The sequence below is a fragment of the Myodes glareolus genome, chromosome X (genome assembly GCF_982192425.1).
Source record: "Myodes glareolus chromosome X, mMyoGla1.1, whole genome shotgun sequence".
Classification (NCBI taxonomy): Eukaryota; Metazoa; Chordata; class Mammalia; order Rodentia; family Cricetidae; genus Myodes; species Myodes glareolus.
Window position 1 is genome coordinate 117,004,921 of NC_142053.1, and position 26,962 is coordinate 117,031,882.

The 26,962-nt window shown below is 39.1% G+C and overlaps 1 protein-coding gene across 12 annotated transcripts in view; it reads right to left on the reverse strand.

The window, feature by feature from the left end:
- The window catches only part of Adgrg2 (adhesion G protein-coupled receptor G2), a 122,468-nt gene that overhangs the window by 15,987 nt on the left and 79,519 nt on the right, over positions 1 to 26,962 (reverse strand). For 4 of the 12 annotated variants that reach the window (XM_087902633.1, XM_087902634.1, XM_087902638.1 and 1 more), the window contains 16 exons: positions 25,915 to 25,962; positions 23,310 to 23,348; positions 21,289 to 21,330; positions 18,994 to 19,047; positions 16,171 to 16,226; positions 15,215 to 15,270; positions 14,093 to 14,132; positions 13,609 to 13,646; positions 11,876 to 11,970; positions 10,777 to 10,843; positions 5,956 to 6,356; positions 3,415 to 3,580; positions 2,437 to 2,593; positions 1,558 to 1,701; positions 845 to 967; positions 105 to 150 (listed from right to left, as the gene is read on the reverse strand). In XM_087902633.1, the coding sequence (XP_087758759.1) occupies positions 105 to 150; positions 845 to 967; positions 1,558 to 1,701; positions 2,437 to 2,593; positions 3,415 to 3,580; positions 5,956 to 6,356; positions 10,777 to 10,843; positions 11,876 to 11,970; positions 13,609 to 13,646; positions 14,093 to 14,132; positions 15,215 to 15,270; positions 16,171 to 16,226; positions 18,994 to 19,047; positions 21,289 to 21,330; positions 23,310 to 23,348; positions 25,915 to 25,962 (1,572 nt within the window). The remainder of the gene's footprint in view (positions 1 to 104; positions 151 to 844; positions 968 to 1,557; positions 1,702 to 2,436; positions 2,594 to 3,414; positions 3,581 to 5,955; positions 6,357 to 10,776; positions 10,844 to 11,875; positions 11,971 to 13,608; positions 13,647 to 14,092; positions 14,133 to 15,214; positions 15,271 to 16,170; positions 16,227 to 18,993; positions 19,048 to 21,288; positions 21,331 to 23,309; positions 23,349 to 25,914; positions 25,963 to 26,962) is intronic. The other 8 variants (XM_087902635.1, XM_085685068.2, XM_085685066.2 and 5 more) reach the window with 5 other exon arrangements.

The following is a 26,962-nucleotide window of genomic DNA, read 5'->3' on the forward strand; positions in this document are numbered from 1 at the left end:
ATCAAGAGCAGTATCTGTTCCATCAGCAAGGCCATAACACAGTGGCTTACCAACTTCCCCACTCACTCACTTAAGACCTTGAAAGGGTTTAAATTGGAACCTACCATTTCTGCCCAAGTCCCAGAAGACACATTTCACAGTTAAGTCATCCTATAGCAGAAAGATAAATCATGGCTAATTAATTTACTGAACTGGAAAGCAATTAGGAGAATCAATGCTATTTTTAATTTTATAATCTTCTGCTTGATCTTTGGAGACTTATCATATGTGATTCTTAGAAGTAAATGACCCCCATATAGGTCAGTGCTTTCTTAAAATATCAGTCATGTATAGAAATCACCTGAGGGATTTGTTTAAAGAAATGTGATATCACTCTAGTTGGTTATAGATCACTTGCTTAGATAGTGAGGGTATGAGTTAAATCCCCAGCCAATGTGACAGGGAATACATTCAGCTCAATAGGACCTGGAGTGGGATCTGAGCTTTTGCAAGTCTAGTCAACTCTCAGATGACATTGATGTTGCCGTTCTGAAGACAACAGTCTGAGGAGAAGTGAAGTTGTAGCTGAAGTTCAGTACGAGACAAGATACCTGGAGGTGAGAGTCAGATTTGTAGCCATAGCTCTGCCTATAGTGTAATCAGCAGTGGCTAAGAGCTTGCTTTTGCACTTGCCTACCTCAGAAACTACATGCTCAAGGATGAAATGATTCCCAAACTCAAAATTCTGTAGAGCAACAAGCCATTGTAGTCTTATACACATCTTCTGTCTCAAATCACGCCCAATTGGCATAGTCTATACAACGTGTTCTCGGTCAATGAATAAAGCCGACAGGCCTCTCCTCACCTGACTTGGGGTGGTGTGCTTCAGCATGACTGTCACGTTTCTTGTTAAGTTCTTGATAGTCATGTTTGCAACACTTGATGATATGACATAGCTGATCAGGGAGAGGTTCTCCAGGGAGGGGTCCTAGCACAACAAAAAATCAGCAAGATGACAATGGGAATGAAATAGGACGAGGGTCTTTTAGGGCTAGAAGGACACTAAGGACTATTTGAATTCACATTCTTCACAATGGAGGTCTGAAACTGTGACGTAGTAAAGTAACTTTCCCACGAAAGAGCAATTACAAGTGGGGCTTACTCCACCTCAGTGCTCTAAATACTAAATTGACGTGCACAGAAAACACAACAGGACCTCATGACTTTTTAAAGGAAGAAATAACATTAATGATTTCAATCTTGTGTCCCTGAGCAAGCTACTGAACCTTCCTGTGCCTCCATTACCTCATCTGTAAAATGGAGGTAGGAAAAGGTTCCTTCCTCCCAAGGTAGGGATTAGAGACAACACTTGTGAGCTCTTAAGGTATGACGTGGCCATTTGTAAGTATCATGGGTGTGTTTTTATAAGGAACATTAGTGTGTGGATAAGAATTAACTACAGAGTTTCAACCCTTCATTTGATTTGTAGCAGGCTCAAGAACATGCGATGATCAAACAGAATTAAATCACCGGTCTCCAACCCAAAGCCAAATCAAAACCAGTAGGCAGCAACTTTACCTGAAACAGGGCAGGGGTTTCAAAGAAATTGAACTGAACCCTGGAAGCCAGTTCTACGTCATTTGTTGGCAAATTACTCATCAGTGACGAAGGGAGAGTAATGGCACCAATACTATTCTCAGGAACCTGGGTTTCCAGAGAAACCTGGAGATCAAGTAAGAGATAATAAAAGTTAGTTGATACAATAAGGTGATCCAAAACACAGCTCAGTGTGAAGGGAGGGGCCTGAAGGAGCTCGGTCTGTGATGTGACTTTAGTGTCCCTTGATCCCAGTCCCTCTAAAGGGTGGATAGAAAGCACTGGAAGCAGGGTTGCTTTTCAGCACCACTGCATACAGCAGTGTAGTTATCAAACTTCTTAAATATGTTGAAATTCATCTTCATGCCTAGGTCCCCCAGCTTCCTAGTATTCTTCCATGAAGTTTCATGAAGATACCAGTCCTTGCCATCCTTCCACATACTAACATACCAAACACCACCCTCCCACTTTCCACTATCCAGATATTAAAGGGTTAACATAGGCACAGGACCCTCTATGCAAATTATATATTTGTTTGAATGCTGGAGATTGAATCCGGGGCCTCATGTATGCAAAACATGTCCTATACCACTGACTCACATCCAAGTATCTGAAAACAACGTCAGCCAGTTTTTATTCTCTTGGTGTTTGGCTGGCAGCTCTGTACACCAGGTTGGCCTTGAACTCAAAGAGCTCCACCTGCCATCACCTCCTGGGTACTAGAATTAAAAGACTCAGATATTTAATCTTTTGAAAGCTGAATATCACGCCTGATAATCAACAGTAATTGCCTCCATCAGGAACCACAACAGGGACTCCAATTGTGCACAAGAAAATGTTGTTTCTATAATAAGATTGTACCTGGAGATTTGCAGGGTCCTGGGCTGCAAAGGTCATTGAGTTGAAATTACTGGCATTCACTCTGACCACAGCAAGAGCCAAAGAAGGGGAAGTTAGACTGATGGTTGTATTTGGAAAATTCAGCTGTAAGCCAATGTCATCTACCACTTTTAGCAACCTGTAAAGACAGTTGGCAGTTTTAATTTAGTCCTCCTTTCTCTTTCTCCCCATTCTAATATAAGGTAGCAACTAGAAATCATTATGAGCCGAGTCCTTGAGAGCAAATACTTGGCTATCACTCGTCACATAAGCAGTATCTTTAGCATCAGCGGGGATCCTCTTAGCACCCTGTAATATATATTATGTAGGTAAATTGCTATGTGTTGTTAAACGTTTTTAAAAGAGAACTCTTGGAGTAAGGAGGGCCCTCCTGTACTAGACTCCAGCATGTTTATTTCTACGGTTCTCCAAACTGTTATTTAAAGCACCTTTTCCTGGAACCAGCTGCTTCTCTAATACTGTAACGGGAAAAAGGAAAAACCAAGCAGCAAAGTATATTAAAAACAATGTGGCCTTGAGAAGAGCTAGAACACGAACTATTTACAAGGCAAGTTACTATTGCTTAACTGGAGGCTGAAAGCTCATCCATGGAAATGGCAAAGAAGCCCCTTTCCCCTGACTCCCTCAACTGGGAAATCTAGTGGACTACCTCAGTTGGTTTCTGCTAGATGTTCATAAGCCCCCAATTGGAAAATGTCAGCCTTTGCTTCCTTTCTTAATTGGGCTACTTTCATCCGTTTTTTTCAGCTGAATGTTTTGAGCCCCCAATTTACTGATGTTTTGCTATCCGTTGCTTCTTTCTATCTGTCACCCAATATTTATTCTTGCTTTTTGCGTGTTATATACTTAATAAACTCATTCGTTCAAAACAGAAAGCTCAGCTACTATGGCTCGTTCTCTGAACCAGGCAGAACACACCCTCTCTGCCGGCTGTCATACCTTTGAGCCAGAGGGGCTAGCAAAGCAGGTGGAGAGTGGAGGAGTTTGCTGACTCGGTTCACCATTTCGCCTGCACGGTTAGGCTCTAAGCCTCCCAAGGCCAACACTTTCTCCATCTGTGAGACCTGAGCCTCTAGATCAGGAACGCTGCTGGTGTTGACAACTTCTGTATTAGAAAACAGTCAGGTTATGAATTCATGATGAGAAAATCACTTCTAAAGATAAAGATATATAGATATGTAAATAAAGATATATAATGTGGTCAGCTTACTCTTAGGTATTTGTCCAAAAAAAAAAGCAGATATATGTGTTTAGAAGACTTAGTTGTGATTTTTCATAGTGGCCTTATAATAAAAATAATATTTCCTAAACTAGAAATAACCCAAATGTCCATGAACTGGAAAATGTATGGATAAATTGGGGTGTGTCTCCACAATGGAACATTATTTAGTGGTAAAAAGAAATTAGCTACCAACACATTCAACAACATGGATGGCTCCCCACTTGTCCAACAAACTATGTAAAATGAAAAAAAAATTCAAACTCAAAAGGACACATTGTATATGATTCTCTTCATATCACATTTTAGAAAAGTTAAAACTACAGGGAAACACAATGTATCAGTGGCCGGGGGTGGGGGTAGGGGTGGGGCGTGGGGGGGTGTAGAGGTAAGTTTTGACTTCAAAGAGACACAAAGGAATTGTAGAGGTTGTGAAAAAATTATGTATCTTGATTGTGATGTTTGTTACATGACCTCAGATGTTTATCTAACGCCATAAAACTATGAAAATTTCATTTATCCATAGAACTGAAAAAATTTTACTGTATGTAAATTATATTTCAGCAAGCCTGACTAAAAATATAAAACCACATCACATACAGTGATATAAATACAAATAATTCGCTAGTATTTAATTTATATCATTTGGATAGAATTTCATGCATGTTACTAGAAGCTTTTTATGTACAAGAAATTATGAAGTCAACAGTCAGATTATCATCTATATGTCATTTTTATAGTGTTCAATTAAAAAATTAAACATTAACTACATAAACCTGTCTTTAACAACAAAAATCTCTGTGTCTCTGTCTATCTGTATGTCTGTCAGTCTCTCTCTCTCTCTCTCTCTCTCTCTCTGTTTTCATGGTACTAGGTATCAATGTTTTTGAGATAAGATCTCAAGTAGCCAAGACTACCCTTGAACTTCTGATCCCTGATCATCCTGTCTTGACCCTCTAAACGCTAGAATTACACCACACCCAAAACTTTAAAAATACAAAAATGATCCTTAAATTTATCAGTAATATCTGACTTCTTATTTTGCATATTCCTTTCTGGTCTCGATCCATGTGGCATCTATACTATTATGAACACGGAGTATTTTTCACTAGCTGTTGTTGGGCCTTCATCTCTTCACATCAAGATTTGAAAGTAACCTCACATTTTTGTAGCGCTAATCTAATGGTCCACATCATTGCACAACAGTCATCGTGTTGAGGTAGTGTGTCTTGTTTAATCACTCTTCTCTTATGGAGTCATCAAGCTTTAGTGACTTCTTAGCTACTAAGATATACTCTGATGAGCATCTTCTACGCAGATGGTGCTACACTTTTGCTGTCCTAAAAGTAGAAGCATAGGCTCAGGGTCCTCTTGATGGGGTAGTCTGTTTGATTGCTTCTAAGAGTCAATTGGAATAGCTATGGAAAAAAAAAATCACTGTCGGCCTAGGGCAATGAATTTCAATTATAATGTATTATTCAGCCATTAAACCTTCTCTTCAATTATGATCCCATAATTTTGCCTAAAATTTCTACATCTATTTTCAAATAATTTGAGAACAGTGCTTATTGGGAGAAATAGTAAGTCACTTAGAAGAAACTCCAAATCCCCTTGGGGATGCTGGTGTGATGATAGAGGAGCAGAAACCGTAACCTGAGTTCCATAGTAATGTACTAAACTTGGCTTTGTTTCCCATTTCCTACTTTCTTCTTCTTCCTCCTTCTCTTTGTCTCCTTCTTTCTTTTTTTTCTTTTTGTTTCTTTTGAGACAAGATTTCTTTGTAAACCAGGCTAGCATCAACCTCACAGAGCTCCAAGTGCTAGTCTTGAAGGTGTGTGCCACAACAAGCCCATCCTCTGATTTCAAAGGAAGGCCTGCTTTTTATTCACTAAACTAAAGTTCCAGACACTCTGGAATACTCTGTGTTCCTTTCCGTCTTCCCTTTATTCCAATGCTACTAAACCCACATGGCTCCTGGGAACCGTTTGCGGTTTCCATGGCTTTTCCATATATACTATTGCTTCTGGTCAAGTGAAGTTGGTGTTAGTTATCCAAACATCATCACATGGAAGAGATCAGAACATGCCAAACTGTTCATTTTAGCTTTTGGTGCATGTGAGGTCTTAAGCCCGGGTCTTCCAAATGTTTCAGAAGAACGACTTAAGGAGGTCTTATCATGTGTTTTGATTTGCAAGCTGGCAGCTGCATTGTAGGAAGCCCAAATCCCAACATCCACAATCAGCTTGGCTTCTCATATTTACCTGTCTCACCAGGAGGCATGCTGATTGTGACCACTTTTTCAGGGACAGATGGTGCTGACGTGGTAAGAGAAGAAAGGGAGGATTGTGTAGGCTGCCGGCTATGGGGAAGATCAGTTGAGGGCAGAGAGGAAGAGGCAGCTACAGGTTGAATAGGCATGTCAATGGCAGGACTGGAAGCCAGGGAGGCTGCAGGCTGGGGTGATGAAAGGTGACTCTCTTGTGTCAGAGAGGGTGTGCTTGGGGTCACAGAGGCATGATCAAGGGGTTCATCCAAAGAGAAGTCACCAGTGACGTGGGACAAAATGGTGGCCTGAGGTACAACTGGCAAGGGCTTGCTGGAAGAAGATAACGGTGGGCCATGTGGCTGATGAGCAGAACAGAAAACAGGATCCTTCAGTTCACTAAAGGACAAAATCAGAGAGATACATGTGAGACACCAATAAGGTACTGAGGGCTGAGTTACCACTTCCAGTTGCTTTCTGGTACCACCAAGTTAATAGGGTTTCCCACTAAAAGACTGGACACTTCGCATTCTCTGTGCCTCTGGCACTGGCTTCTGCCCCTGCTTCCTTCATACTTCCCAGGGAGAGAAATTAGCATTACTCTACAAATCTCAATGGTGATTCTCTGATAGATAGATGGCTGGTCTACAGCTCTATGCCATACTATCTTTCACTCGCTTGAGGGGATCTTGTAACATTCTCTCTGTTCCTGGATGAAAGACATATGAAATGTCCCACAACCCACCGGGCTTCATTACACTAGACATCTGTCTTAACTAAGTCCATATCATTGTAGCCAGTTATAGTGGTCATTAGCACATGTAAGTGATCCAGAAATATTGGTCGGATAAAAATAAGAACCAAGCTGGGTCCAAAGAGAGTTTCCGGCTTGTCAGTCAACTACCCTTCAATGTTGCTTTAGTTCAGTAGTACTCAACCTTGGCTATACATGAGCTCTATTAGAAAACCTGGAAAAAGCTGGGTGGTGGTGGCGCACGCCTTTAATCCCAGCACTCGGGAGGCAGAGGCAGGCGGATCTTTGTGAGTTCGAGATCAGCCTGGTCTACAAGAGCTAGTTCCAGGACAGGCTCCAAAGCTACAGAGAAACCCTGTCTCGAAAAAAAAAAATCTTGGGAAAGCCTATCCACACAGATAGGCAGACTATATAGAGTCAGCTAGGAGACACCCTGTATCTATGAGGGTGTTTCCAGACAGACTTAACTGAGGAGAGAAGACCCACTCTGAATGTGGATATCACCATACCTGGGCTGAGGTTCTGGAGTAAAAAGAAACAAAGAAGAAAGCAAGCTGAGTACCAGCACTCTTCTCTGTCAGCTTTGAGACTGTGGGTGCAGTGCCCCTCACACTTGTGCCACCACCCTTCTTAAACTGAAAAGCCAAATGAATCACTTCTCCCCTTCAGTTGCCTCTGTCAGGTATTTCACGCCAGAAATAAGAAATCGAAGATAGGTAGATAGAGGAAGAGACAGAGGACACAGAGTTCTGGCGCTTACCCTCATGCCTCCTTCAGTTGATCTTAGGATAGAGTGTAAGGGATCTCAGATGAATTTCCTGGTCATCAAAGGTTAAGAACTTACCTACTCTCTGCACATGATCCATCTGTCTTAGAACATATTAGTGAGGAGTAACTAGGGTGGACAAATACACACTCAGGGATGTCTCTGATAGATCAGTTTTTTAGATGGAGACAGAAAAGTGATGAAAATATGTTCTTAGAGCTTCTCTTAGACAAGAGGGGGGGAGATGGTTATATTGACATAAGACTAGCCAGCACAGCTCCCCAATATAGGCATCCTCCTGTCTCTTGTTCTGAGTTGTCCTTCTTTAAGATAGATAACTCAATTGAGAAGATGCCTCTATAAAACCAGATGTAAGGCATTTTCCTGATTAGTGACTGACTGGGGAGGGCCCAACCCATTGTGGGTGGGGCCACTCCTGGGCTGCTGGTTCTGGGTTCTATAAGAAGGCGGGCTGAGCAAGTTATGGGGAGCAAGCCAGGTAAGTTGCACTTTTCCGAGGCCCCTGCATCAGTTCTGGCCTCTGGATTCCTGCCCTGTTTAAGTTTCTGTCCTGACCTGCTTCAATTATGGACTATGATATGCACGGGCCAGCCAAATAAACCCTTTCCTCCCCAACTTGCTTTTAGTCATGGTGTTTCAGCACAGCAACAGTGACCCTAACTAAGGCAGGAGCTTTAAAGAAGCGTAGCCTTAAGGAAGTGGTGGTGGATTGGGCTGTGGCTCTGTTAGTTGTGTGCTTGCTTAGCAGGTATGAAGCACTGGGTTGGATCCCAAGCACCATATAAGCTGGTGACCCTGGCATTTGGGAAGTAAAGACAGGGGGATCTGGAGTTCAAGGTCAATGACTACATAGTGACTGTAAAATTAGTAGGTTTAAGACATGAATGAGGTGCTGTCTTTAGAGGGAGCAAGAGAGTGAGACAGAGACAGAGACAGACACAGAGACATAGAAAGACATAGACACAGAGACAAAGAGAGCCCTCTGGATTATTTACTAAATGCCCAGGAGATGCCTTTCTCTTTGTCATATACTATAGCAATCCATCTGGCCATGTTGTGGAAAGGTGTCTTGCAAAGAGTACATGAGGCTGTCTTTAGCATATATGGAGCCTGCAGAAGTTAGACTCCCACTACAGGCTGCCATCATAGGGTTCCGCTATAAAGAGGCTGCCTTAGATTCCTGTAGGTCATGCTAGTTCCGACCCTTCAGCCACCGAGTGAAGCAGCCAAGCAAACAACAGAGTAGTCGGACGACATAACTCTTCAATGCTAGCGCCTAGAGGCCCATCCCAGACAGCTGGTCTGAAATTTCTGGGATTGAGCACAGGCATGAGTGCCTCTTTGAACGTTCTTCCTAGCAGAGGTGCAGCCTCTTTGCAGTCAAGTGCATCTGCTTTGCACTTAGCATCTGATGACTGCTAAGGATCTCTAGACCCGAGTCATCACCACCCACACCAAAACCTAGGGCAATCCTGGCACCCTAGAAGGGTGTTCTGGCACATTAGCATGTTTTCAAAGTGTCCCAGGTGTTTCTACCAATCCGAAGGACCAATATATCTGAAAGACCCAGTGATCCTACAATTCTAGCTCAGTAGCTCTCACATTTGGCTATACACTAGAATCATCTCACTCGGGGTTTGTAAAAACTCAGAAGCTCATGCTATACCATACCAGTTTCTGAAGGTAGGAGGTGGGAACTATTTCATTTTATTTCCCCAATGACTTATGCATGAGGCCATGGGTAAAAATCATTGCATCATGCTAATGTCTGTATCCTTGGTCTTCAAAGTGGGGGTAAGAAGCAAAGCGTACTGGCACACACCTTTAATCCCAGCACTGAGGAGACAGAGGCAGGAGGATCTCTGTGAGTTTTAGGCTAGCCTGGTCTACATAATGAGATCCAGAAAAGCCAGGGTTACAGGATGAGACCTTGTCTTAAAAACAAAACATCTATGTTAAAGTGGGGTCCAGGAACCAGTAGCACCGGCTTCCTCCAGGAGTTTGTTGAAAATGCAGAGTATCAGGCTCTTCCCCAGACTCACCGGGTCACAATTCACATTTTGAATGGTGTACAGGGACCGATGCATATGGGAATGGTGAGACTGATCAAATTCACTTTCTAATTTACAGAGACTAGTTCATTTCCCCGATTTGACCTAAGACTTTGAAGGTAGAAAAGTACCTGCTCTACAACGAACATGGGTGTGTGGGAGAGAATGAGAGCAGCAACCAGGCATGAGCCTGATTATGCCCTGTTTTCTATGGCCTGCTTCCTCCTAATAACTCTCTGAACGGACAGCCTTTTAGAGGGGATGGATGCTGTCTTAAGAGTGATGGCTTTTGTTCCAATTCTGACATCCTATCCCCTAAACAGTTCCCACCATCTAGCTTAATGAAAGATGTTATGCTTAATAGGGCATATTTATCTTCAGTCTTTATTGCTAAAATGCTACCGATCTTTAGAGAATGTTAACTGTCTCACGAGCTCAGTGTTTTATCATAGCCCAGCTATATGATCCATATTGGGCTGACAGCATTTTCAAAAACTAAAATTTGAGCTAAGTTTTGGCTTAGAGAAAGATGGCCAAACAAGAGTTCCACATGTTTTTCATCCAGCATCTTCCAAGTGTCTTTACAAGATTGAGAAACACTGTCTTTAGACAGTGGTCCAAATGGAAGTTCCACAGAACAGAAAGCAATTTTCTCTAAAATTGAAAGCTCCTCTTCAGTCTGAAAATCTAGATCATCCTTAGCCAGTGTGGTGGTGTGAAAGAAAATGGCCCCCATAGGCTCATAAGGAGTGGCACTATTAGAAAATGTGGCTTTGCTGAAGTAGGTGTGGCTTTGTTGGAGGAAGTGTGTCACTAGGGGGCAGGCTTTGAGGTCTCAGATGCTCAGGTCCTGCCCTGTGTGGCCACCTCTTCCTGCAGCCTGCAGATCAAGATGTAGAACACTCAGCTCCTTCTCCAGTACCACGTCTGCTTGCATGCACCATGCTTCCTGCCCACCAAGATAATAATGGGCTAAACCTCTGAAACTGTAAATCAATCCCAATTAAATGGTTTTTTATAAGAGTTGCCATGGTCATGATGTCTCTTCATAGCAATAAAACCCTAACAAAGACAGCTAGTATGGTGATTAAATGTTATATGTATATACCATTTTATTACCGCATATTAATGAGTTTCATCTATCTATCTATCTATCTATCTATCTATCTATCTATCTATCTATCTATCTATCTATTTATGAGAAGCTCAGCAAAGTATGTTACATACCACTGCAGTTTCTCTAATTCTTCTGGTGAGGAAGGGCAGGGAGTCTTGAGAGAACAGTAGCATTGTTCTAAAGGGGACAAAAAAAAAAAAAAGAAAAGGAAATGCATGGTCAAGAAGAAAACAAAATCTGGGTGGTGGTGGCACACACATTTAATCCCAGCACTCAGGAGGCAGGTGGATCTCTGTGAGTTTGAGGCCAGCCTGGTCTACAGAGCTAGTTCCAGGTCAGCCATGGCTACACAGAAAAACCCTGTCTCAAAAAACTAAAAGAATAAAGCAAAATAGAAGCCCAGACTCATATAATACATGATTATTATACTGATAGGTTGTGTTTTTTTAAAGAGTAATTGTCTAGAATCAGTGATAAAAATTTATTTACTGTGTTTATGTTAACAATTATATACAAAATACATGCTAAAATATTTATTGACTTTTTTCTGTTTGGTTATGTACTTGCAATATCTGTCTTCAGAAACTCCCAGGAGGGATTAAGAAGGAAACATATCCTGGAGGAAATTAGCTTAAGTGAAACAGATCAGACATAGAAAATCAAATATCACTTGATCTTACTTTACTTGTGGAGTCTACAAAGGTCAAACTCATGGAAACAGAGAATGAAATTGGGGGTTACCAGACCATTTCAAATGAAAAAATTGGAGAATTTTTGATTATAGGATACAAAATTCAGTTAGAATTCAAGAGACCTATTATGTGACATGGTGACTATAGTTACTATAGTGTATACTTGAAAACTGCTGAGAGTAAACTTTAATGTTTGCTCATCACAAGAGAAAAAACTTAAGCATATGAGATTATGCATATGCTAACTAGCCTGCCTTAGAAATTCCACAAAGAACACCAAAACATCAGTGTACACATAAATACACATAGCTTACTTATTGATTAAAGATGAATCAGACAAGGCCTAGCAATAATCCACTGAATACTCTACTCAAAGCCCTCCATCTCAATAGAGGTTTTAAAATCATGTTTTCAGACAATATATTGATAGTTTATAGGAAAAAAGGAAAAAAAAGAACCTTTTTAGACATAAAAATTCACATGAAAAAGAGCACAGCCGCAGACAGAGACATCTTACCCATTGGCCAAATCTGTACAGTTGTGAAAGTAACCGTCATGGTACACACATCTGTCGTATCATTCAGTTTTATTGTGAAGGTACAGTTTAATGTGCTGTAGAGAGAAATATGCACAGCCAGAATGTTAGTATGTAGGGATAGTTAATATATATATGAAATGTGCCTATACTTTGTAATTGATTTTGCAAACTCAAGAGTGAGGAAATGGACATTTAACAGTGTTTACTTTGCAATATTACCCCAGTAGCCTTACAGACACCCATCTTGTACAGTGTGGTAGCTATGATTGGTTGTCAACTTGACTACATCTAGGAGTAACTAAAATCCAAATGGCTGTGAAGGATCTTTTCTAAATTAGAACTTCGAAGTGCGAAGACCCACTTCTAATCCAGATCTTTAAGATGGGAAGGTCCAACCTTAATCAGGGGCCACACCTTCTGCTGGCAGCCTACGTAAAGAACAAGGGAGAAGGAAGCTTGTTCTCTCTTTGACTGCTTGGTATCACTCTCAATAGCAAGTTCATTCCTTCACTGGCATTAGAGCCTGCTGCTTTGGGATTCCAGAGTATACTGGTGACCAGCTGAGACATCCAGCCTTGAGAACTGAGCAACTACTGGATGCTTGGACCTTCTTGTGGGAGATAACCATTGTTAGAATAGCTGGACCACAGTCTGCTAGTCGTGTGTGTGTGTGTGTGTGTGTGTGTGTGTGTGTGTGTGTGTGTGTGTGTTCTATAAGTTTTGTTTCTCTAGAGACCCCTGACTAATACATACAGTCTGTAGTTTGCCCTCAAAACTCTATTGTAAGAGACATCAGGCTCACATTCACAGATACTTCAGACCAGAGACCTTCAGTCCACACCTGGCTTCAGATTTGTTTTGCAGGCATGCAACTTGGCAGCAAAGATAAGCACCTTGACATTTTTAATTTTTGCTATCCCCCCCCAAAAAAACCTGACCATTTGCCTAGTGACCCTAGACATTTCAAATTTCAGCATAGAAAACTTTCTAAAAACCAGCCTAAAATAAATGTTAAGATCTCTTAAATCCCAAATATCCTTGAAATTCAGTCTAGATATCAGATGACTAATTATTTAAGCTATTCTCTCCATTCCTAGTGATGTAGATAGAAAGAAATTAATGCTGAAAGTATTGGAGGGAAAAAAATGAAGTAGATGCCCACAGTATGTAAGAGTCCAGCACATAATTTTATGAAAGGCTTGCCATAATTTGTGGCCATGAATAGTTGATGAATGAAAATTGTCATTTTATAGGGCTTGGAATGCTCAGGGGTCTTGTAGTGAGTTTACCACTTTACATGTCACTGACTATGCAGCTAGGAACTCTAAGGGACACAACTTAAAATAGTTACCTGTAAAACCCCCAATAACTGCTTCTTATACTGTTTTCCATCTCTAGTTTTATACTCAATGTGGTCCTGTCCCCTTATCTCCTTTCCAAAGTTCCTTATTGTAAGTCTTCTTTTCTGTCTGGCATTTACTTTACTTGACCTAATGTGAGCCACTTCAGAGTTACGGACACTGATGGCCCAAGGAAATGAGAAGAAAGAGGTTGACAAAGTAATTTGTATTCATAAAAAATATGAATATAAAATAACACTGGTGTTTATGTTAGTGGAAAGTTTTTGAGATGAAAATTTAACTAAGCATCCTTGATGCTTTATTTCCATAAATGGAGAAAAGATTTCTATAAAAAAATTAAAAATAACTTACTTCTGGGTCTCTGCTGTAGCACATACTATAAAGTAAGTCTGAAATAAATAAATAAAAATATATACATTACTTTATCAGCTAGACATGTCAGAGAAGATGATCCAGGGCTAATCACAGAATTTCTGAACCACAGCAACTCCTGGAGATATTGTACACTCTTGTTGAGTTCCCAACATAGTATATTCAGGCCATACATGCTTTGTTTGTCTGCCCCAGTGTCAAGAGAGCTCACTTGTATACAAGTTAGCTCAATGTCCTGCAGGTTTTATTTGAAGAAACTTTCAGTCTTACCTAACAGCAATCCTACCTCCTCACAGTGGCCACCCATAGCTCCTAGTTCTGAGATTCAGAACAATGCAATGGGTTTGTTCACCATTAGATAGATTTGGGAGAACCTGAATGTGTATCTCCAAGAACGCAGAATTCCATACACTCCCTTGAAAAGTAATAATGACAAACAAGGTAAAGGGTATACTGTGGTTACCTCACTTAAGGTCTGTAGAGTTTTGTTGAGCTCTGATCGCCTGTTAATAGAATGAGAGAAATTAACATGAAGGAGACCATTAGTGATGTGAAATTTGAAACATGTAGCTTTTTAAGCAATTAGGTTGAGCATGTGGTATGTACTGCTTACAGTGTTCACTCTGAAGAGACATGGGGTATAATGAGAGATTGCTATGTAGGGGCAATCAATTATTTATAAGACAAGGAAAACTAACCAGATGGGAGATGGATCAGTCCTAGCTAAGAGCAAGACATAAATTATGGTTGAGCAATCATGTAATTCATTAGGCTACTGCAAACCCCAAGGCAGCTTCTTTTGGCAGACAGCCAAAGGAAGAGCTGGCCTGGGGCAAAGATTTCTGAGAAAGGTAAGCCACTCATCCCGGGCCTCTGATTAATACCTCATCTGCCATCAATGGACATAGCCTTCTCTCTCCAGGACTCCAGCCCTGTCTCCCCCTCCTCCAACTTCCCTGTGGGGATTTCTCTCATTCTTCGCCTCCATTCCTGCTCCTACAATATTTTCATTTCTTTCTGCAATGCCCATTGTTCCTTCTCTGACTTTTGAATCACTGGCGTTTCATGACAATACGAACAAATGGTATATAGTACAGTGCATCCCATCTTTTGACATGGTGACATAATGTTTTCATCTACAAAGTTCATATAAAAAAAAAGCATGCCATCGAGATACCCAAAGAAGTCTAATAATGTCTTAAGTATGTTTGCAATTTTGTGCTGGGCCTCTCTTCATAGCTCTCCTCAGCTGCATGTGGCTTGCTGGCTTTAAGTTGAATACTCCTGCATGAAGTCTGGACTTGAACTTGTCTAACAATAATGCTGGATAATGAATTGTATTAAAATTCAAATACCAATTCAGATGCAGCTGTTGTTTAATTTCAGAGCAGCAGAGGGAACAACCTCAGGGGACTGTTAGTTGGCAACAGATAACTGGTTAGTTTGCAAAACAGGCAAGAACCAATTTTCTCTGTATCTTTTACATTGCTGTATCCTATTCTTGGTCTCCAAAAGCAAACCTAGCTCAACCGCATCTTTCCACATGGTGGTTATGAAGTTTTAAAGCAAACATCAGATCACTCACTTCAGTTCTCCTAGAGACCGGACTCCAGTGAAGGTGCCATTAGCCGTTTCTTGATTCTGTTAGAGGTGAGAACTCATTAAGAAAACAACAAGCATCATCTTTAAACACATTCTCTGACAAGAAGTCTCGTTTTTATCCACACAAAGAATTACTCCCTAAAGAGTGAATCCTAACTCTATAAACTACTAATGATCAAACTGAAGTTGCATAGATAATGGGAGTACCCAAGAGTACATCCCTATTGGCTGAGCCAGTTTGGCTTTATTTATTTTTAAAGTGTCAGAGTCAAGAAATTCTGTATTTCTTCTGTTCAAGGGTTTTCCCCAAACAGTTTTATTAAAGCTATCCTCATGACAGGTTTCAGAGTTAAGGGACATCGGTGTAGAAAGGGAAATTTGATGGTGCCATTCCTGTACTTATACCACCCAGACCATGGTCTGGCATATAGTAGGCATTTAGGAAATAGTCAAGGAATGAACAAGCACATATGGCCTAGATCCTCTGGCTCAGTTTAGGTTGCCAAGGTGTGTATCACTGTATTTGGTTCTCCCAAGTGGGGAACACAACCAGCTCTGGAAAATTCTTATTAGACTCAAAATACATATACATACATACATACATACATATATACATATATATATATATTTGTTGCTAGAAATTTCTAAAGTAATTTGATACTTTCAACTGGTAATAGGACTGTGCAAAATTACCATTCTTATTCAGCAAGCAAACCCAATAAAAACTAAAATATAAGTATTAGAAAAATAACAAGATTATTATGAATTTAAGCCCTTAGCACAAAGATAGGAAGTCAAGGAGACATATTTTACTTTAAGTTGTTCATAAATCAACCATATCAAGTATCACAAATAATCTGAACCTTTGGCAAATCTTTAAACACATGGAAATATACTTTGGTTGGAAGATTGCAGTTAAAGAAAATCTTGAAAGCCTACCTGGGTAACATTGTGGGCGTCATCATATTGAAACACTATCTCACCTCTAAAAAACACTAAAAATAAATTTTCAGAAAGAAATTTAAGACTTGTGTCCTTATAGTTTGCGAATTAATACAACACATTACAAGGTCATTGCATTATTTTATAAACAGTTTAATCATAATCTTTAATTTGAATCCTGCTCCTCTATTGGTGGCTATTCATTGCTTGTCAACAGAATTTTCAGAAGATTGGAGCTGTAAATTTGATGTAGGAATTCAGTAAGAGAGAATGTCACCTGTTGCCCGAGATGTTTTCAGTTCTACCCGCTGAAACATTTTTTATTTTAGGATAATTGGGGACTATGGTTCCAATGTGACCTTTCAAAGAATATCTTTGAGAGTTGGAGTTACAGTGATATAGCTGAATGAGAGAAATTTGTTCCTTAGCAGCTAAGCAGCTCCATGGAAGCCGATTATTCATCAGTTTTTAAACTTGTTTTTTGAGAATTTCATACACTAGTATTTCAATTACACCATTTCTCCCTTCCCTCTCCCCCTTCAACTCCCCCCAAATCTCCACCTGGTCTTAAATTCAGGGTCTCTTATTCTTTAATTATTGTTGTTACACACACACACGAATTTAAAAATATAATCTGCTGAGTTCATTTAATGAAATTTTATACTGATACACAAACTTCAAATAATATAGCCTATAATTACTAAAACCACGGATACTTCAAATCTGTATAAAATTATGCTCTTTTAAGATTAGGTTTTTGGAAACTTGTTAGATTCTCTCTCTCTCTCTCTCTCTCTCTCTCTCTCTCTCTCTCTCTCTCTCTGTGTGTGTGTGTGTGTGTGTGTGTGTGTGTGTGTGTGAGAGAGAGAGAGAGAGAGAGAGAGAGAGAGAGAGAGAGAGAGAGAGAGAGTTTGTCCTCAAATTCTTGTTGAGTGCATATGCTCACAGCACAAGTGTACTGTGAACATAGTAGTTCTAGTTGCATGGACAACTGAAAGTTTGACCCTCAGCCTAATTCTTCCTGGCCAGATAGTTCCCAGCATATTCATAGACCTTTAATAGACCTAGACTGGAAACCTGTAAGAAGAAGAGGTTTCTAGTTTTTGGCAGGATATCGTGGGGTTTCTGGTGCCAGAAGAGTTGGTTCCCTGATGAGGTTGTTTTCAACAGTCACTACAACAAATGGTCAATTCAGTCACTTAATTGGGGAAAACATTACTCCAACCAGATTTATGGCATCTGTTATTCAAGATGACCATTTATAGCCACATGTTTGATTTTCAGTTATCAAATATTATTTAGACACAAAATAGAGGTAGACATTAGTCCCAGCCCCAAATATAGGGGATTCCTACAAATAATGACATTATAGGGACACAGTAAAGAGAAGAGTAAGAGAGGGGAGAGGGAAAAAGGAAAAAAGAAGAGGAAGTTATATAAATGTGGAAAAATAAAATGTATTAATTTTTTTGCATATGTTGTGATAGGGATTGAACCAAGAGCCTCATACATACTAGGCAAATATACTACCACTGAGCCACACCTTTTGCCTATTTTAAGAAATCTAAATAAGCTAACAGTTCCCTCTTATAGTGTCCCTGAAACATCAACAGAAAGCTCACATGAGCAAATCTCACACTCACACAATATGAAGTAATTGTAAAATACTAATTCATAGATTTTATTTTTAATTATATATATATATATATATATATATATATATGTGAGTTTGTGACCATGAATGTAGTGCCCTTGGAGATGAGAAGAGGGTGTAGGATTCCAAGTGACTGTGAGCTGCCCATACATGCTAGAGACCAAGCTTCAGTCTTTTGCAAGAGCAATATGCTCTTTTAACCTCTGAGATATCTCCTCATCCACAAAGTATTTAAATAGGAGATTTTCTTGTTTTCTAATCTATCCAATCATATTTTTACTTGAAATATTGCCTATATTTTTCAGACAAAATATAACACTATAACTAGGAATGAAACAGAAGAGGTAAAAATTCCTCTAATTATTACTGAAATTGAGAGCAAGACTTTATACCATAAAATACATCATTATCTTCCTTTTCTCTCTACCCATGATCTCCAGTCCAGTTCTGACCTGCCACAGCATATTTTTCTGTTTTTCACATTTGCTTTCATTGGTTTTAATAAGGAAGAAATCCCAGAGAGCCAAATCAATGGGAGAAAAGAGTCTGTTTCATGCCTCTGGCCCATGGCAAGAGGAAAAAAAATATTCCTATTTCAAAAATAGCATGTTCCCAAGGGATTTCCACCTCAATTTTAAAAACATAGTGGACAGTCTTAGAGATGGCAAAGCATTTCAGACACTATTGGGATCAGCATTTAATTAGACATCCAAAGGCTAAACGTTCTAAAAGTCTGATTTGTCTTACTTTTAGCAAAGGACAATACCGTTTTTGAGTCATGTAACTTAAGGTCCTATAAAAAGGCTTGAGGGATTTACATATAAATATTGACTTCCCGACAATCAAGAATAATTTTATTATTAACTATATTCATGAATTAATTCTAAGGTTACTTGAACTAGTATGGATTTACAGCTAAAGTAAAAATGGTAGTTATAGAGCCCATGCTTCTTATTAAGGAAGTTTATCTATCTTCTCTGACTAGAAAAATGGAAAGATAATTTCAGCCAGGTCTAAAAGTTGCTTTTGATTTTATTAGGGACTTTTAGTAACCTGGTTGTTAAAAAAAAATAAAAAGGCAGATCAGAAAGGTACATGCAGACACAACTGGATTTTCCCTGAGGACCAAACTCCTCTGGTAATGTGGAATGCTCACTAGAACTAACCTGAATCATTGCAAATAGATGACAGACTGCAGATATTTCTCTGGGATTTGACGCCTGAAAAAAAAAAAAAAGAAGAAAGAAACCCAGCTGGTTAAGCATGCTAATAACTGTGCTCCTCTACTGCATTGTCAAGAAAATTGGCAAATGAAGGCATCTAATGCAGACCAAAAGTATGAACAAGCTGAGCAGAATTGGCTGGATAGATTACACCAAGAATAACAGAATGTGTTCTTGCTTAGATGAGCAGCTATGAGCTGTGACTCTACCACTCCTTGGCATACCGCTGTCTGACCATCAACCGTTCTCTGAAAGTTCTTTGTCACCTTTTTAATTAATTCTCCTCCTGTCAAATTTAAGTAGCGAACCATGGAAACAAATCATGTATAGAGAATTTAAGTGAGCTAGTCCTGAATCGTGGGCCGTTCTTCCCTTCCAAAGTAGGAAAACTCCTAGAAGTCTCTAATGGTGGTCTTAGCTCATACAGAGTGTTCTACAAGTGCACATTAGACATAATAGTAATGTTTCTACTTTGACTTCGTGAACAAAAGTTACAGAAGTCAAAGGATATTTGCTGAACACTTACTATACTTTCTGGGTCTTGAGAGGTCACTCATACAGACCCTGCCCTCAAGGAGCTTATACTCTGGTAAGGAAATAAAAGGAGCTTACACCAGTCAGGAAATAAAAGGGTGGCATGGTGGCATTTACAATCTAGTGGGTGATACCAACCCACTAGAAATAAAAAGGTTGTGTGGTGGACAGGCCATCGGGCCACACAAACACACAAAGGAGGAAGAGATGAAAGGGAGATGAAATGAGCCATGTTAAAAGCAGATCAACCCGAGAAACACTTTCTCCTTTGTGAAAGAAGTGCATCTTTTGGTTTTATTTGAAAAGAGCTCAAGTTTCCATTCAATAATTGTATCTTTCTGTTGCCATGGAAGAAATCCACAGAAAATGGGAGGGTGGGGAAGGCAAATGCTGTTGAGGTTCTAAGTAAACTAGTGAAGGAACAAAGATAATTAAAAAGATTATGTGTTAAACAATATTTTGTCTCCTTGTTATGTCTTCTTTGGTCAGAATTATATATTCAATGCCCAAATGCAAGTTTATTTCCATTGCGTGTTATGACTTTGTTCCTGTGAGAGAAATTAGTTTGGATGCAAATGAAAATTGTAATTTGACTTAGTGCCCGTGATATGGTTTCTGTCAGAATGATTTATTGGTGCTTGAGTGGCAAGCTTCAGTTGAATTTAGATTCTGCGAACAACTGACTGTCACACTGTACATGTTATAAACTTATAGGCGGCAGGTAGGAATGCTCTCCGTGGCCTTTAGACCGCTCCTCTCTTGCTTGCTAAGCTTGTCACTCTTCTCCAGACTTTACCTGCACCTCCATTGCTGCCCTTTCAGCAGTTCTCTTGCTGCTCTTTCTCGGTGAGAATTTTCTTTCCCATTTCTAGAACTGCTACCTACAATTCCCACCCCTCCCCCAGTATGTGACCACCGATAATTCTTTAAATCCTGACCGAGACTAACTTTATCTGAGCATGGTCAGATAATAAATATTTTAGGTTTTGTGAGCTAGATGGTTTCTGCTGCAACAACCCAATTCGATGTAGCAAAAAAGTAGCCACTGAAAATAATTTAAACGAAGAGGCGGGGGGGGGGGTGTCAATAAAATTCTATTTACAGAAAACAGGCAGTAAATCAGATTTTCCTATTGAAGTCAATGAAGAGCCTTTGTTAGACACATCTTGTGTGCCTGGACTTGCACTGGACACTTAAAAACACATCATTTCTTCATTTAAAAATGTTGCATCTTTTCATTTTTTTTATATTATATCTTGTGGAGAATCTCATTGTTACTAACCCCTCTATTGCCTACATATCTTAATCATGTCACAAATATCTGGGATGTAGCTTTGGTGATAGAATACACCATTCTATCATGAGCCAGGGCCTGTGTTCAATCCTTAGGACCTAAACAAACATCCTGATAGAATCCTTGACTATATCTGCATGAATGTTCTTGTCAGTTAACTGTTTGTTTCCTATGTTTTACCCTTTGACAAAAAGATTCTTGAGGGTAGGCACCAGTGTCTGATCACTACTACACAGCCCAAAACATCTACTACAATTTTAGGCACCCAGTGAATACATATCTATTCAATAAGAACAGATTTTATTTTTAGAAAGTAAGAAAAAAGACAAAGAAATAACAAATACCAGCCATTTCTTTAGTTTTACTTCAGTTATAAAAAGAAAAGTCTTGATATTGATAATAAGTCATACCTGATGCATTGGAGGTTTTTACTATAGTGATTTTAGTTTTTTCTGCAAAGAAGCAATTTAAATATTAGAGCAGAATTGTTGCTTAAAAAAACAATTTGCCATGAGTATCCTTTTTTTGTGAAGCGCTAAGAAAAGCACACCACTGTTGACATCTTGAAGACCCCATCAGTCATCTCAGCAGCAGAATGAACGGGACTCTCATTCACAGAACATGCAGCATTGGTCTAGGGTGGGTCTGAGAGTTGGAGTCGCATGTTTACCCAGTTAGATCATACCCATTACACATCCCACTTCTTGTGTAATTCGACTTCAATTTCCAGGCATGACTTCTGGACCAACAAATGTGAATTTATAATACAGGTGGGTAGAACTAAGAGAGAAACAGGGCCTTCAGATTGTAAAGAACAGGTGGCTCAGAAATGAAAGGCAGTGTGAATCAGTACATGCTGAATCAAAACATTGCTACTATAGTTTACACTCAAGAATCCTGATTCCTTCTTTAGGGGTAATGCAGTACTATCCTCACTATACTGGCAGATAAACCTACTCTCAGAAGTCAAGACCATCCAACAACTGTTACGTAACAAGCTCATAGTAGAACAAGGATTGTTCAAGTTAGGGGCTCACGGGCAAATATTAATGTCCTCTGAAGAGCCAAGCCTTAGGAATATCTTTCCAAACACATTTGCAGACAAAGTCCACTCTGTATCCCCAGATGATGGAGATTCAGGTTCAGAAATTTGAAGGATTGCCAACTATAAGAGGCTGCATTCAGGGTACAACTTTGCAGGGAAAGTCTGTGTTCTGGAGAAGATAGGCAAATTATGAAGGAAAGACTAAGTCCAGAGTTTGGAGATACCCTGAAGAATAAACAATATTATAGGGACAGTTTCATAAACTTTTGTATGCTTGTTATTGATTGAGTTCACTTCAGGGTGTGATTCATGGACAATGGCTGGTGGTAATTACAGAGGTGGATACCACTTTGCACGGTCATCAATAACCCTTTATACATTAGTTTGTTTGCCTTGCTGTTTTTCTTTCCATAGAAAACGAAGCACAAGTGTGAAATAAACTTGTATTTTTATAGTTAAATTCCGAAAAGTATTTAACTTCCCTAATAATCAAGAATGAAAAAAAACATAAAGAATCAAGAAGAATATTTAATAATATATAATGTAGTCTCAGCAAAGGTACAGTGATATGGCCATTTTCATCCATTTCTGGCAGGATGAGGCAGGGTACAATTTTCATAGAAGGTAAATAGGCAGTAGTTCTCAAGGGACTTAAAATATTCATACTGCTGACCCATTATTTCCAATCCATGGAATGTATCCTATAGAAATCTGGGATGAATGCAAAGATGTTGGCATCAGGATGTTCATTGCAACAACTTCTATTAAAAGAATACAAACAACTTTAATGTTTAACATATGGCACACAATGGAATAGCATCAAGTCATTAATAGCAAGAGACAATGACAAATACTTACAATTTAATATTAAGTTAAAAGAGAAGTATAAAATCTTTGTAAGTTATGAATAGTCTGAAAAAGCTATAAACATGGGGTAAGTATATATATGTATATATGTGATTGCAAATGAATGTATATAATACACACATATATATGATCAAAACTGAAAATGTACCAAATTACTAACAATAATAGTCTTAGTAAAGTAATTCTAAAGATGATTTCTATTTTCTTCTTTGTATTTCCCTATATTCTGCATTTTATGAGCTAATAGGTGTTGTTGTGATACTAAAAAACAATAAATGTTATTTTTAAGCAGCATGATATGGCCAGAATAGAAAATTTAGGAGTGTGGTGACATGATATCATGTGGTCATGATAGCTCAATGACAGAGTCAAAGAGCACTCATTCAAAGGCTGGACACCTAGGGAAAGAAGCAAAGGAACAAAAACTTGTTCCTTTACTAATCCATCAGCCTCAACAGACAAAGAACTTAAGAAGCCATAGAAGACAAGCTATGGCACCCGAAAGTAATTTGAAATTACCTGTTTTGTTTAAAGTCGACAACACTTCTGAAGCAGCATCTAAAGTAATAACAAACAGAATAATTACTGGCAGATTCTTTAAACACTTCAATTTCCCCGAAATCTAGAAGTTAGACTTTTGCAAAATCTAACTGGTACTAGTCAACACAACATCCCCATACCCATTCTCTGTTCTTCAGCCCCAAGATAATTTTGAAGACACTTTTATTCTTTGAGAAGGCACTTTCTGAATGTCTGTTATGTGTGTAGCACGTGGCAACACTCCAATATTTATTAGAGTCAACTATACCCATTTATGTTAGTATTTTTGTCGCATTGCAGAATAGGGGATGAAAAGATTGTAAGAGCCAAAGATCAAGAGTGAAGCAGTGTCTTCTGGGACATGATAGGACTGCACCCACGGACTCACACAGCTCTGGCTACCTGTGAAGATCAGTCCAGTTAACATTCTAGCATGGAATGAGAAGGGCTCATGAGATTCCACTACCCCTAATTGAAGAGCTATGGACAGGTGATGCTTTTGGGAAGACAGATGGTGTGGGAGAATTATCTGTATTCTGTCAATTATGTATTTTAATAAAACGCTGATTGGCCAGGCAGGAAGTATAGGTGGGTCAACCAGACAGGAAGTAGAGGTGGGGCCATGAGAACAGGAATATTCTGGAAAGCAGGAAGCTCCCTCTGCCACTCCTGCGCAGACCACCAGAGAAGCAACATGTAACCTGCCCAGCTGAAAAAGTTACCAAGCCATATGGCTAACATAGATCAGAATAATGGGTTAATATAAGCTATGAGAGTTAACAAGAAGCCTGACCAAATGGGCCAATCAGCTTTTTAACTTATAGAGATCTCTGTGTGATTGATTTTTCTCTGGGACTTGCCGGTTGTGGGGTACCGGGCGGGACAGAAACCCCAACAAGCCGGCCCCTCATGTTACAGACAGAGAGTCAGCTTTAAGGGTTGACCACCCTTCAGCGGATGGCTCCATATTCAAGAGTATATGGGCAGCACAAATTGGAGTTGATGGGTTATTAAATTTTTAAAAAGAGGACACGAAGTTGGGATTGGATAGAGAAGGGACAGTGGACCTGCAAGGAGCTAGTGAGGAGAGTGGAGGGTGACTCTGATCAAAATATATTATATGGAATTCTCCCCAAATTAATAAAAATGTTAAGAAATAAAAAGTTGTCTTCTTCTCTCTATGTTAATGAGAAATCCCTTACGGATATAAAATTTACAACATGAATAACAACTTTAATAGCCCTGGGGATACCTAGTGGTTTTACCAGTGGCACATTCTTACAAAAAAGTCAAATAGTGCTAGTTTAAGTTTAGAGTTCTTAGGTATTATCAGCCTTTAGGAGGATTTCATTTCGATCCTATTTGATAAAAGAAATCCAATTAAAATGGTTTCTACAGGTATTTCTTTAAATGAAAATAATTCTAGAATTTATTATTAGAGATGAAATTTTAGGAAAAATTGGATGTGGCACATGCCTTCATTTTTAACAATTATAAGCCAAGGCCAAAGAACTATAAGTTTGAGGTCAGCCTGGGCTACATAGTGAGACCTCATCTCAACAAGCAAGCAAGCAAACAAACAACTAAACAAACACAATGCACTGCCATGCCTAAAACACATCCATATATCCCCCACATGACACACAACACAATAAAAACACTTCTGCCAAAGCTAAACTGAAGATAATCTTTTCACTGCATGAAGTAATTACACACAGATCGGACAACTGTTGGTTTTTTTGCATTGGGCGAATTATGAATTTAATCAGTTTCAATCAGTGTAAGATACATCTATGATTATTTAGCTCCCTAACCACCAACCACAGGGTTGAATTTTATTTTAACCAAGAGATTCTGAGAAGTGTTGTGGTTTGACCAAAATAAGATAGAAAACTGTTTCCCCTCAGAGGGGAGAGAACAGAATGTCCCGCTCCACCTACCTCCCTGGGATATAGTGAGGTTCTTTGTCCTTTTCTCTAACATGATGAAGAGCCAGAATTTTTTTGTTGCCCATTTCATGCTATTTAAACATTGATAAAAATCACCCATAAAGAGACTTGCCTTTGAACGCCCTGTCCTCCAAATTCATGCTGAACATATTGAAGTCATTGGATGTGCTTCCCACAGTTAAATAATACGTCATGTCAAGTGTGCTGGCATTGTGTTCGAGATCAAATGAAATGGAGTACTTAGAGTGTGATCAATGTCTCTAGAATTTTCCTAGAATAGTTACAGTGGGAGAGGGATTCTTTTTTATTTTCCTTCCATGATCAGACATTTTATCAGTTAACCAGAATGGTTACTGTCACATGCTGGCAGGCTTTAAATTTTGGAGTGTTGGTTTATATGGGATTACTTAGTGTCCCCAGATATAATTCAGAGATAGAAATCTTTATTACCACTCATTATACTTCTATTCGTATGAAGGGTTATCAATTTTCCCTTACTTCAGAAACATTCTTACCATTGAGGCTTGGAGTTTCTACCTCTTTTTTTTCCCAAGGAGAAGAAGACAAAGGAATAATTAAAACAAAAACTTAACAAATTGGACTACATCTAGGCTTAAAGATTTTCAAAATCTTGCCTGGTGTACCATTGGAGTAGGGGACAAGACTGACAAGAGATGATTCAGCTGCAGAGAGAGAAAAAAGAAGTGAATACTTTGAAACAATTATATTTCTTTTGAGCCAAGGTTTCAATGCATAGCCCTGGCTTGAAACAATTATTTATGAAATTTTAAGAAGTAGTAATTCTTGAGATACAATTATAAAAAATAGAAAAAGTGCCACGAAACTCAAAATCATGGAGTGTGCTCCACCTTTAGAATACCATGGCAATATGTTAGGAGCCACATCAGAATAAAATAAATGATAGTTTCATTATTTTTCCAGTCAAAGGAGTTCTAGAAAACTTGTTCAACTATTGTCATAGACATGTTGTCATGTAGACGCCACACTACTATAATGATTCCTGTAAACTGCCAAGTCTTCCCATGGTATATTTATTATATGTGTGTGTGTGTACATATATATTCTCTAATATTATATATTAGAATATATATATTCTCTAATATTTTATCCCATTTCTTGGCAAGCCATTTTGAAATGTGGCTGCTATAAAGTCAATAAATCAAGCTCTAAATTTCTTGTGGAGTGACTCCTCTTACGCTAGGAAGTCAGTCTACCACACACATTTCACATGTTTAAATATTTAAGAGAGTCGATGGTTTTTATCTCGACCTAAACATGGAGAGAATCACAAACACTTCACAACTGAAATATGTCTTCCAGTAGAGAGCTTGCTTTTCAGCTGGTATGGACAAAGCACTTGGCTGGCCTTTCTCAAAATGCTCATGGGTTGGCTGAACACACCCACACCCTGTCTATCCCATATTATTGCTTTCATATTTTGTCACTTACTATATTTATTCTTTTAAACACTTGCCAAGATCTTTCTTGAGGAAAAAGACTGGGCCTAGGCAATTCAAGCCAAAGGGTGTTTATGGGGTAGAACAAAATAATCGGCCATAGCCAGTTTTTAATGTGTCAATGGGGACACAATTCAAAGAAGAGGTCCGAGGGCCCAGCTGTCTTCCTCCCTTGACATACACTGGCTCTTATGTTATTCCCAGG